The sequence below is a fragment of the Aethalodelphis obliquidens genome, unplaced genomic scaffold (genome assembly GCF_003676395.1).
Source record: "Aethalodelphis obliquidens isolate GAN/ISIS:26980383/991018 unplaced genomic scaffold, ASM367639v1 scaffold2, whole genome shotgun sequence".
In the NCBI taxonomy this organism is placed as follows: Eukaryota; Metazoa; Chordata; class Mammalia; order Artiodactyla; family Delphinidae; genus Aethalodelphis; species Aethalodelphis obliquidens.
This window is the reverse complement of record NW_020837946.1, coordinates 56,552,253-56,564,174: the sequence shown is the minus strand read 5'-3', so window position 1 is coordinate 56,564,174 and position 11,922 is coordinate 56,552,253. Positions and strand designations below refer to the sequence as shown.

The 11,922-nt window shown below is 49.7% G+C and overlaps 1 protein-coding gene and 1 long non-coding RNA gene across 3 annotated transcripts; one reads left to right on the top strand and one right to left on the bottom strand.

Annotated features, from left to right (window-relative positions):
* Positions 1-4,136: 4,136 nt before the first annotated feature.
* Positions 4,137-7,723, top strand: HOXD8 (homeobox D8). 2 transcript variants are annotated; one of them, XM_027127580.1, is made up of 2 exons: positions 4,137-5,882; positions 6,260-6,971. In XM_027127580.1, the coding sequence occupies exons 1-2, from the start codon at positions 5,336-5,338 to the stop codon at positions 6,550-6,552; spliced, it is 840 nt and encodes a 279-aa protein (XP_026983381.1). In that variant the 5' UTR covers positions 4,137-5,335; the 3' UTR covers positions 6,553-6,971. The 2 variants fall into 2 exon arrangements, with proteins under 2 accessions (XP_026983381.1, XP_026983372.1); XM_027127571.1 differs by having other exon boundaries at positions 4,140-5,882; positions 6,257-7,723.
* A 2,036-nt stretch (positions 7,724-9,759) lies between these two features.
* On the bottom strand, positions 9,760-11,769 carry LOC113631300 (uncharacterized). Its single transcript, XR_003437255.1, has 2 exons — positions 11,661-11,769; positions 9,760-10,022 (listed from the first exon to the last, which is right to left on the bottom strand). It is a non-coding gene; the product is annotated as an uncharacterized LOC113631300 (long non-coding RNA).
* Positions 11,770-11,922: the final 153 nt, after the last annotated feature.

Here is an 11,922-nt window from a genome sequence, read left to right as displayed (position 1 = left end):
AAAATCCGGGGCCCTTCCACCTGAGAGGTCTCTCTGATGTGCCTCTGAGTCTCCCTTTGGGTGGGCAGACCCAGCCTTGAGCCCGGCCCCTGGGGGCACTTGGCCGTCCTCCCCTGGCCGCCTAGCCTGCTTCCAGTGCCTCTGCGAACTCTGTGCCCTGGGCCCAGTGTCAGCCTTGCAGCAGTGCCAGCGGCCCCACGGGCTCCAGAAACCAGGCATCCTCTCGCTGGTGCTTTGACATACCGTGCCCCACCTCTCCCTCTGCTCATGGAGTCGCAGCCATCGACATCGTCTCCAAACCAGGGAGAGGCCAGTTCTGCACTCTGGGGCAACTCTTCCAGGTCCGCGGGGCTGGCTGGCTGGCTCCGGGAGGGCTGAGCCGGGTATACCGTGAGCTTCCGCTCCTCCGCACGGGAGCCCCAAAGTGACCTTAGCAGATCAAAATGGTCAAGGCTCTCCTCCGCAGCTATCCCCACCCCGCTGCCCCTCCCCCTACCCAGTTTCTGTGTTGTTAGCCCCCAGCTCGGCCCTCTGAGGGCCGCGTTCAGAGGCTAAAATGAAGGTCATTGTAAGTGAAGGATCGGGCCCAGCCCAGCCTTTGCAGGCCGGAGAGGCAGGCGCCGGGCGGCCTGGGCTGGGCGGAAGGCGGGGGCGATGGCAGAGTTTGGGGGGATCCGGCCGAAAGAGGGGATTTGAAGGAAAAGCAGAGGGGGGCTTGGAGGGAAACCCAAGGCCCAGATCCGGCAGAAGGTGCTGCGTACCCCCGCCCCTGCGACCAACCCGATACCTTGGGCTCTTTGAAAACAGGAAGAGACAAGGTGTCATAAAGCCATAGAGCCGGCGAGACGTCTGGAGGTAATGAGTTTACGACAAGCCCGGCGCTTCTCTTTGAAACCATCTCATTTTGATGTTTGTGTTTGTGGGAGGAAAGGAAAAATGCAGACAAAACTGGGTCTTAAAATCTGGACAATAAAATGTAAACAGGACTCTGTTGGACTAAGAAGGCAGGGGCTTGGGACCCCCGGATGAGGTGTGAGCACCTAGGGAATAAAAATGGAGGGCGGTAGGAAGGAGGAGACGATATATTTCTGATTTTTAAAATGGGTTGGGTATTAGAAGTAGCCGGTGGGTGGCTCTCAATAATATTTGACTATGGCCGCCTTCTAGCTTGTACTTTAAAAAAGAGAAAAATAGGCCTGTTATTTGGGGGTAGGAGAGTTAGTGATCTTGGGTCATTTACTTAGGCCGAGCGTCCCCCAGCCGCATGGTCGGCGGGAAAAGATGCAGTTACTTAAATGACGTTTCACAAAAATATCTGGCCCTCCACTGCAAACCTCGTAGCAGAAATATTGTTGGAAATTATATATATTTGCTTATAGAAAAATTAATCGTTACAGCTGAATTAGAGGAAAGAATTTTTGAAAATGAGAAAAAAAGATTAACCTCTCAGGAAACACCTAAACTGATTGAAGTCTTGGCTTTTAAAAAAAAACAGGTGGAATGCTTAGTCAATTCACTTCACTATGTGACTTTTGGTATAAATTTAATGTCTCATTTATTGTGCATAGAAGTTCCAGTGAACACCGCCCAACAGGGCCTTTTCAGACAGCCATTCAGAGATACAGCAAAAAGCTTTTAATTTGACTTCTATCCCCCCTCCATTGTCCAGTGAAATGGGCCTGAAGCATTAAAATTACAAAGTTAAAGTAGCAAATATTCACGATTTAATGCTAAGTGTAACGGCTTTAAAAGAAAAAAATTAACAAATGTAACTTCTATAATTTCTTAGTTTTTGAAGTCCCTGGCTCCATTGGGGGAAAAAACAGGCCTGTTGCAGTTGTAATTTTTAAAAATCTAGCCCATCCTATAATTGTGGGCGATTACAGAATGGGGACTTACTGTGTCTGGCAAAAGAAGGGCTGGAAGCTTTTGAAAAAGACACTACTGGAAGCTCTTGGGAGCCCAAATATCTTTGGCATTCAGGAGCCCCTGTTTGCTGCACTTGACTCGTCGACAAAGGGATGAAGCATTATTAGTGTCAGTGATCCAAGCCCCAGTCAAACTAAAGAACAAGATTGGAAATGGTTTGTGTCGAATAAAGAGAAGTTAAGCTCCGTCGGCTAGAGATGGCATTTGGCCACTAGAGAGCGCCGTTGCTCCACTTTGTGATAGTAAAGCTGGAGTTGCGGCGGAAGGTTTTGATTAAAGATACTTACAATCTTATTTTAAATTCCAAATTAGGATAAATTTAAGCAAAAAGAAGCAATGTGCACTGTTAAATTCTCCGGAAGGGTTTGTTACTTATAAAATTTTGGCTTAGGATTTCAGAAAATTTGGACTACGGCACAGCTGAAACTATAAAACGTTATGGTAAGTCAATGCATTGTATCAGAACAGAAATGTGTAAAAGCATACATCTTTATTTACGAAGTTAATCGCACTCTCTTCCCATTCAGATTATAAACAGAATGCTTGAAGGAAAAAACAAAAAACTAAGTGTTTTGTCCCAGGAGGAAATGTTGTGTTATCATGTTTTCTTAATTAGGCCAGAATGCGTAGAAATGAATTTTGTAGTGTTTCTTTTTCGCTCCCCGCCCTCCCGCCCCAGGAATCACAAAGTTCTAGAAGGTGCCTTGTATTATTGAGATCTAGGCTCGTTCTTCTTTTTCCCCCATTCCATTCCAAAACCCACTATCGAGGGTTTAGACACGCACACGCACACACGCCAAACAGTGAAATAAAAAGGCACAATTGCATTCCAAGGCTTTATTGAAAATAATACTCTTTTAATTGGGTACTTGCAAGGTTGGAGTACAAATCGTTAACTGTCAGAATCAGTTCGTTCGCCTTCGGATTTAAAGGAAATTTTACCTGGCGATAACTGGCAGAAAACAACAACAAGAAACCCTTACCCGTCACCATGCCTCCAACAAAAGCCTCCTTGCACTCCCTGCTAATTTAAAAGTTAAACAAAGCATGCCTTTATCATTTGATTCATTAGAAATCCGTTTACCTTAACCATTTTCAGCTATTCCCTGTAGAAACAATTGAGTCTTAAACGTTATCTTGTTATGCCTTTCCATCTCGACCTTATTTTCTCCATTTGCAAAATATGATATTCAGTCCACTCGGACTGACCTCAGCTCACTCACAAGCTGGGCCACCCCACAAGGAGAGAGGGGTAGTTGAAATCACTCGCCTGCTGCACCTTTAGGAGCCGTCTGGGGGTTCTAGACGTTCGCATTTGGCGTGAAAAGCCGGGGAGGTGTGTTTTAGCTTTAGCTGGAGCTTCCTCGGTGGGCTCGGGAGTGTTTCTGAGGTCGGTTCCCAAGGCCGGTGGGCCTGCCGCCCTCAACAACAATGGATCATCCCAAGGAAAAGGGTCACCCAAAGAACCCACGAAAAAGGCAGAATAGGCAAAGGAAAACGCACTCAAATGTAGAGACCTATTACATTTATTGGACATGAAAATGGGAGGGGGGAGTGGGAGATGTGGAGAAGAGAAGGTGAACGGTGGTGTAACGCCAAGCGGCTTCAAAGCGAGTTTCTAAAATCAGGAATATTTTGCCGATTCACACTCGATTTCCCCACATGACACGGGACGTTCCTCTTCCTCATCGCTCATAAGCTAGAGCGAGCTTTCTCTTTTTTTTTCTTTTGGAAAGATCGGTAACTTTTAAAGCTGAGCCCGGCACCCGCTCTCGGCGGTAACTTCACCGGCTTGTTGGATGAACTAGAATCGTCAGAAGACGCGCGCCGCCTGCAGCTGCTTGGAACCGGCGCGATCCGAACGCCGGCCCGGAGGCTCCTTGGGGGGACTCGCGGCCGTCGGTCCCCCGTGCTCCGCCCGGGGCCACCGCCTGCCCAGGTCCGCTCCGCGCAGGGGCTGAGACCCGGGAGTCGTGCGTCTCGCCCGAGGAAATACCACCCACCTCAGCGTGAGTCCTCCCTTCCCGCCTTGGAACATTTCTGTCTGCTTTTCTATTTACTCCCTCAGCAATGCTAATGTTCCCCCCCCCCGCCCCGCCACATTCTTCAGCCTCCCCCCTGCGCCTGGTACTGACGTCTATCGAGGGTGAAATGATGGAAACTATATTCATGGGCATGATTTCCATTAAATATCAATTAACCTGGGAGCCTCAGCCAGGCGTGCAGTGCTTCAAGGGTAAATGTACATCTCATTTCCACAAGGCCCGCTCGGCTGGAAAAGAAGGGCTTAGATTCGCTTTGATAATGCAAGGTATTGGGGTCATCCTTGTGGCCTTTAATCAAACTACTTGGATAGGACCTAACGCAAATGTTCGGTCCGGATCTTCTACACGGCTTGCCCTCGCTCCCTGGGCTGCGCCCGCGTGTCCAAAGGCGCAAAAGCCACAGCCAGCCTCTGAAGGGCTGCTACAGGGGACCGGGGAGGGAGTCATTTGCTCCACAGCCTCCTGGGAGTGTCCTCCCTGCCTCCCTCCCCGCCAAGTGTAAGGCTGTGCTGCGCCCCCGCCCCGCCGGCCGTGGCTCGCATTCCCTCGGCCCCCGGCGGCACGCCGAGCCCTTGGCAGTGCGGCTTTATGGGCCCCCTTTAAGGCCGGCGGAGGCATCTCCCAGCCACTGTGAGGCGTCCATCGTGTGCAACAGTGTCGCCTCCTCACGGATCCCTCCGCGCGGTTATCTCGCGTCCATCTCGCTCCGTCTGCGAGCAGTGGCTTGGTGCGAAAATGCCTCGCCGGGGCGCACCGGGGTGGCAGCCTCGGCAGCGGCGGCGAGAGCGGTGGGAGGGGGCTGCGGGGGGGGGCGAGGTGAGAGGTGGCGGCGGGCAGAGGGTGTTTTTTTCCTTTTCCCTCCAGAGCGGGGGTTTGTAAACCGAAGCCAAAGAGTGTCCCCGTGGGCCGGGCGTACTTTTTTTCTTGTCCGGTGCGCTCCTGCAGGGCCGCCTGGTGCCTGAGAGGAAACAGTGGAGGCAGCGGGGCCGGTCACCCGGGGCGTCGGCGATTTTATTGAGCCCGAGCCGGCGCGCGCCGGGAGAGGCCGGGCGGGCGGTGGAACGCGGGGACTGGGTGAGGCCCCGCGACCCGCCAGGGAGGCGGCGCGAGGTAGAGGCGGCGGGCGCGAGAGCGGAGCATGAGCGCCCAGTAGCCGAGGCCCCGCAGCTACCCGGCCTCAGAGGCGACGCGAGGGCGGGCGGGTGGCAGCAGCAACGTAGCCCGGCGGCCCCAGCGGCGCCAGCAGCCGCCCCAGAGGCCCCCGCGGCAGTGCGGTCGCGCTGAGGCGCGTTCCCTGCCTGCTCCGCGCCGCCCGCCCGCCCGGGGCCGCCCTTCCTCGGCCCCCGGCCGCCGCCGCCCCGATGAGCTCGTACTTCGTGAACCCGCTGTACTCCAAGTACAAGGCGGCGGGCGAGGCCATCAATCCCACTTACTACGACTGTCACTTCGCGCCAGAGGTCGGCGGCCGCCACGCCGCCGCCGCCGCCGCCGCCTTGCAGCTCTATGGCAACAGCGCCGCCGGCTTCCCGCACGCGCCCCCGCAGGCGCACGCGCACCCGCACCCGTCGCCGCCGCCTGCCGGGCCGGCTTGCGGTGGTGGGGGCGGCCCCGGTCCCGGCCAGGAGTACTTCCACCCCGGAGGGGGCAGCCCGGCCGCAGCCTACCAGGCCGCCCCCCCTCCGCCGCCGCCGCCTCCCCCCTGCGGCGGGATTGCCTGTCACCGGGAGCCCGCGAAGTTTTACGGATACGATAACTTACAGAGACAGCCGATTTTTACGACCCAGCAAGAGGCCGAGCTGGTACAATATCCTGACTGTAAATCGTCCAGTGGTAATATTGGCGAGGACCCAGACCACTTAAATCAGAGCTCGTCTCCTTCTCAAATGTTTCCCTGGATGAGACCACAAGGTTGGGATGCTTTTTTTTTTTTTAAGCGGGCAGAGGGGGAGAAATCTGCTTTCATCTCACGTTCTAGCTTTAAAACTCCCTTTTCCTCTCCCTCTCCTTTTCCTTTTTGTGTAGCTTACAGTGACTCTTATAAAGTAAGATAAACTTTTTTATTTTAAGTGGAAACCATGTAAAGACGATGGGGACAGAATGATTGCGAAGACGTTTTCTCTGCTCCTCTTGACTGACCATCCTATATATATATATCAGACCTAAGGAGAGTTGTGTATATTTCACTCCTTAGACCCGTTCCAGAAACCTTCAGCAACCTGCAGATGCACCATTACATTTTTAAAACATTTATTTTCCTTTTTTTTTCTGTTTGTTTTAATCAGCAGCTCCTGGTAGACGAAGAGGAAGACAAACCTACAGTCGATTCCAAACCCTAGAGCTGGAAAAGGAATTCCTTTTTAACCCTTATCTGACCAGGAAGAGAAGAATCGAGGTTTCCCACGCCTTGGCCCTCACCGAGAGACAGGTAAAAATCTGGTTCCAGAACAGGAGAATGAAATGGAAAAAGGAGAACAACAAGGACAAATTCCCGGTTTCCCGACAGGAGGTGAAGGATGGGGAAACCAAAAAGGAAGCCCAAGAGCTGGAGGAAGACCGAGCCGAAGGCCCAACAAATTAACTTCCACCTTTAAAATTTTACCGCAGATTATTGAAACTAATGATCAGCATATGCTGGTGAACACCACCTATTTTCTTTGTTGGAAAGGACTTTACCTGTATTTCAAGCTACCTTCATGTCACTGCTCTTGAGGTTTCTGCGCTTTGAGAGGGATTTGGGTGTTTAAAAAAAGTTTCTAGTGTCGTACAGGAACAGCCCTTGAGCTGTCCTATGTAAGAGTAATGTGATTCTGACCTTGTAGCTATATTTTTATAATGGTAGTTTTTAATGGCTGAGCTGGTGATTTTGCCTCAACAACGTAAACTTCCTAATGTTTAGCACTAAATAATTGAATATAAAATGCTTTATTAATCAAACAAGTGCACTTGAACATTTTAAATTTTTTCTTTATGGTGAGTAAATTAAAAGAAGTCTATTAATTTTTTTAAAAAAATTATGCCTGCAGAATATTTACTTTATATTATTTGATTAAAATGTATTATTTATATTTTTCTTTCTACTTTTATAATGAATGGTTCGGGTGCCTTTTGTTTACTCCTAAAAGGTTTCTTTGAGTATTTTGTAAATGTAATATCTCTGGGAAAAAGTCTGGGCCAAATATTCAAAAAGCACATGTTAGCTGAAGAGTGTAATGTGTAGTCCTGGCTCTGCAGCTTCCTTAAACTTGGGGAAAATGTTGGGCCAGTGACAGAAGTTTCAGGACAATGTCAAAGTTGACATTTAATCATTTTTCTATAGTTTATACAAATTATGGCAATTTAATCATCTAGAGTGAATGAATACTTGAAAAGCCAATTATAACATTTTCACTCATATACTTTTTACTTTGGCAAGTCGCCTTGTGGAACGCCTCTTGTTTCTGAACTTGCTTTCGTTTTGAACTGTGCTTGGTATTGCCTGAAATTGCTAGGTCTCTGTGCTGTGGCCGCCGCTGTGATTCCGTTTTTTTGAGGAGGTGCCATATTTATTTGTATTCCCTTCGCTCTGTTTGCACGCCCATTGTGAGCCAACTTGCTGTGCACGTCTCAGATGTCGGTTGGTACGTCCTCTGCTGTTCTCCAGGTTGGCCTCACCTATTTGAAACAATCCTTGAGAGCAAACGCAGAAAAATCCGAGTGTAAACAACCGCTGCAGAACATAGCTAGCTCTTTAATAAAAGAAATGAATCTTTTTCTAGAGCTAGTGTCTTTGAGCGCCGTCAATAACCCTTTTCCTGAGTCAGGAACAATCGCCTGGGCTCACGTGAAGGCAACATCCTGCTAAAGCGTCTACTTGATTTTTTAAAAGGGGGGGGTATGTGCACCCTTGCTGTAAAAATAAATAAATCAGTGCAAGGTGGGGGGCCTCTCTTTCATTCCAGAGAGAGCTGGCCAGGCTATCCCAGCTTCATCTTGCTCTAAATAACCTTGATAAGATACTTGGAAAGCTTTGAACTTCGCAAAGGACTGGAGTCATAGGTCCAGTGGGGAACAATCCGGAGTCCAGGTTACACCACAGCTTATTCCACTGAGCTGGCGCTGATGCTGGGGTTTGGGATCTGTTATTAACAAGATACCCATTTTCTATTTGAGGCTGCTCCTACAGCTGCCATTTTATGAGGGAAGAGGAGGGGGAAGAGGGGCGGGAGGGAAGAGGAGAAATTCAAGTAAACTAACGTTTCTCCCCCCAAAAGGAAAAGCACCTTTATCAGGTAGGCATTGAAGAATTCTCTTCTTTTTCTAGATGCCTGTGTATTTTTAAAGAGGTACATTTTAATATCCAGAGTGGCTTTTATTGCACAGTTAAGAAACTGGAATCCTATAGTTTTAGGCCTGTATCACCCCCTCAGGCGTTGGTGAGCTGTCTGCCTGCTGTTTCAAGGACCAGGGAGATGTTGGCACTGGTTCGGCAAGAGGCGAAGCACCACCTGGCTTTCTATCCAGGGAAGAGGCCATGGCTGTGGCATTCGCTGACCTGAGCCAGGAAAGACAATTTTAAATCAAGGGTGTTGCACGAGAGGAGACAGCTGCAAACGTGCATGCTGCATTTGGAAACATTTTCCTCTGTGTGTTGCCTGAGACTCTGCTGTTGACTGGTTTAGAGCAAGTATACCAAGTGCCTGAAAGCATGGCTAGGGAACAGCCTGGCTGGGGAGAGGGTGGGAGTAAGCTGGCTAGAGACTGGTGCTGGCTGAGCTCCAGCTGCCCTCCATTTAAGGGACTCCTCTATTAGCAAAATTCTCTCTCTCCTACACAACAATGCTCCCCCCAAATCATTCTTAGAGCCATCGATATGGGCAAGACTCTCTGTATGGTGTGGGACCTGGTGCATGGATATATGTGGAAATCAGTGAAGGAAGGGAGGTAAAAATGTTCTTATTTCCTCTCCACTTTGTGCTCCTCTGAAAGTGTTGTACCTTCTGGCCTCATCGGCCCCCTAACCCATGATAAACTCATAGCTCATGTATGGAAAAAGGCTGTTGCATAATTAGTACATTTGAGCGTATTTGTACATTTACAAATTTGGTATTTTTGGTATATATTTGGTGTATTTGTACATATACGTAGATTAGTCATGTGTAGAAAGTGTTGGTAATAAATGTAGGTATATATGCTTCCTTTTGTAGCTAGGAAAAGCATAGATTTGTCTCCAAAATAAAGAGCTTGTGGAATTACAAATCACACAGACTCACCACCTTCTTTCTTCCAGTGGCTAGAAACCCCCATCACAGTGTTTCATGCAGACAACTCGCAATGACGAGTGCAGGAGATGCCCTTCTAATTGGCTCAAACCTGAAAACATCCGAGGGTTTGCCACAATAAGCAAACCAACATTTTTGCTGCAGCAATTTGCATAAACCTTCAGAGAACCCTTTGCAAACAGCCGACACTCTGGTGCTCTGGACTGCTTATAGAGTCTGCTTAGAGAGGTTTGTAAACCGTTGACAGAAAGATCGGACCCTCCAATGTTAACACTGGATGAAAAAACCAAGAGTCCGAAGTGATTTAGGTTCTCTGTTTGCGTGGACCAGAAACACACAAAAGAGGGTGTGGGTCTCAATGGTTCCTAGAGAAAAGTCAGTTCAGGGGCTCCCATTTTGTGAGATTCCACAAAGCCCAGCACATGGCTTACAGGCTGCACAGTGGGGAGAAGTGCAAATATGGCTTCTTTTTAAAAAATGCGGAGTCTTTTCCCAGCCCTCCTTCCCTCAGCCGAAAAGGAGGGTCATAAAGCTCTGCCTTTATTTGGGTAGAGGAAAATTGACAATTGAAGTAATTTCTCAGAATATTTCAGAATTGAACAAGCTCTGTTCAGTTCCACACATACAGACCAGTGTAAAGTGCTCTAGCTTGGGAGGGTCCAACAACGTGCTTGATTTTCCTGTATAATTAAAAATATTGTTTAATTATTCTTCAGTGCAGAAGGTGTTGCTATTTCACGACCAAACCTCTGTCCTCTGCTTCCCCAGTGTTTGCTGAATCCTCGAGCATCTGGTGGTGAACAGGGGAAGAGAGAAAACATTTTAATGGACCCTGGCTGCTGCTATGGTTACCTCCAGAAAAGTTGGAGCCCACTGACTTTTTCTAGAAAGAATATGACTTTTGCTGACACGTGGCAACAGAAGTACTTTAATCAAAAACATCCAAGGTCATCGGAGCTTTTTCAAGGGATACAAATGGCCTGCTCCAGAGGGTGCTGCGTGCTTCCTGCTTAAGTCCACGTCCACTTAGGTACTTACTGGGTGTGAGGATGTTAATAGAGAACTTTCAAATAGACATCCAATGCAAATGTTTATAAACGTATTACTAGAAATCCAAAGACAGTGTCCTTGAAAGGATGCGGGGTGAGAGGTTGCCTCTTAACAGGCAGGTTCTAAAGCCTGATGGCCATGCCCATGCATTAATGATGAGGGGAGCCAGCCAAGGACATTTACTTTCATCTGGGGTTCACTGGGGCAGCTTCCATGAGAAGTGCAAAGGGAATGTGACTCCTGCCTTTGAAGAAGAAGGACTATTTTTTTTTCAAGCCTGAAACTGGGGAGTTGCTTTTTTCCTAAACAAATGGAGCCCCTCTCCTCTTCAATGTTGCATTGACCAGGCTTTTCAGCGGACAAACATTTGGGGGGCAAGGGAAGAGGGGCTACAATTAATTCCATATAAATGAGAATTGCACTTAGGGGAGACTTAAACAAGGGGTTTCAGAGGGAATCCAAAAATACTGCCTTTCCTCTAACCCAGGACTGTTCAGGAAGATGTTTCTGCTGAGAAAAAGAATAGGCATTGGGGGTTCAAACTATTATTTTGGAGAAGTTGACAAGTACATAAAACCATGTCCAGCCTTTGAGCTGGTTGGCAATTCTACCGCAGAAACTGGAAGAAATGGGAGGGACCCCAATTTATGTAGGAGAGGGTCGGTGTGGGGAGAGCACATTTTCTTGGCCTGCAGAGCCCAGGTTTTCTGCGCAAGGTCAGACGGGCTGGCTTGCCTGGAGATGAGAGGGGCAAAAACCGAAAGTGCTTGTCTCCTCTTTCAGAGCGGCCTTTTGGTGAGGTAAGGGGAGGGGAAACCAAGTGAGGGGAGAGTTGGAGGGGTGACCTCCAGGATCACCTCCCCAAGTGAGCGCGGGGGGCAGCACACCGCACTCATTCTCCCTGTAACACAGCGCCCAATGAGCAGAGGTCTCAAGCCAAACCACCAAAAAAAAATAAAAGGAAAAGAATTCCTAGAAAAAGGAACCGTGAAGGCAAGAAAGGCAGAGAGAGCAGTGGAGAGGGACTTAGAGGAAGAAAGAGGAGAGGAGGGAGGGAGGGAGGAAGAGGAGGAGGAGGAGGAGGGGGAGGAAGGAGAGGAGAAAAACAGAAGAGGGAAGACGAGAGAGAAAGAGAGGAAAAACATGGCGCTTGCGAGCTGTATGTGCAAAATCCGCAAGGAATTGCAGTAAATTCCTTTTTGTTTGAAGAAAATTTACAACTTGGTAATAGACCTTTTTATGACCTATTTGCGGTCGTCATTGGCTGCGGCTGGTCATGTGCAGGCTCCGCTCGCCTTCACGGCCTTTTTCCTGATTTCCCAGGCGAATTTCCCCCCGCATTCTGCCTTCCTAGAGCCTCACCCCCTCTTTTTCTAACCTTTGTCTCCGCAGAGGTGGGCTCCAGTCGCCGGCTGCGGGATTGCGGGGTCCGCGGCGGTCTCGGCTCCCGCCCGGCGCCCAACTTGGCCCCGCCGCTCCTTCGCCCCGGTCGCGCCGCTGCCGCCCCCGGAGCCGGTGGGGAGCCCGGCAGGCGGGAGAGCCCGGAAGGAATCCGGGGCGCCGAGGCCCCGGCCGGCGCCGACACCGCCCGCAGGGAGCAGCCGGCCTGCTCTGGGTGACCGAGCCGCGCGGTTCCGACG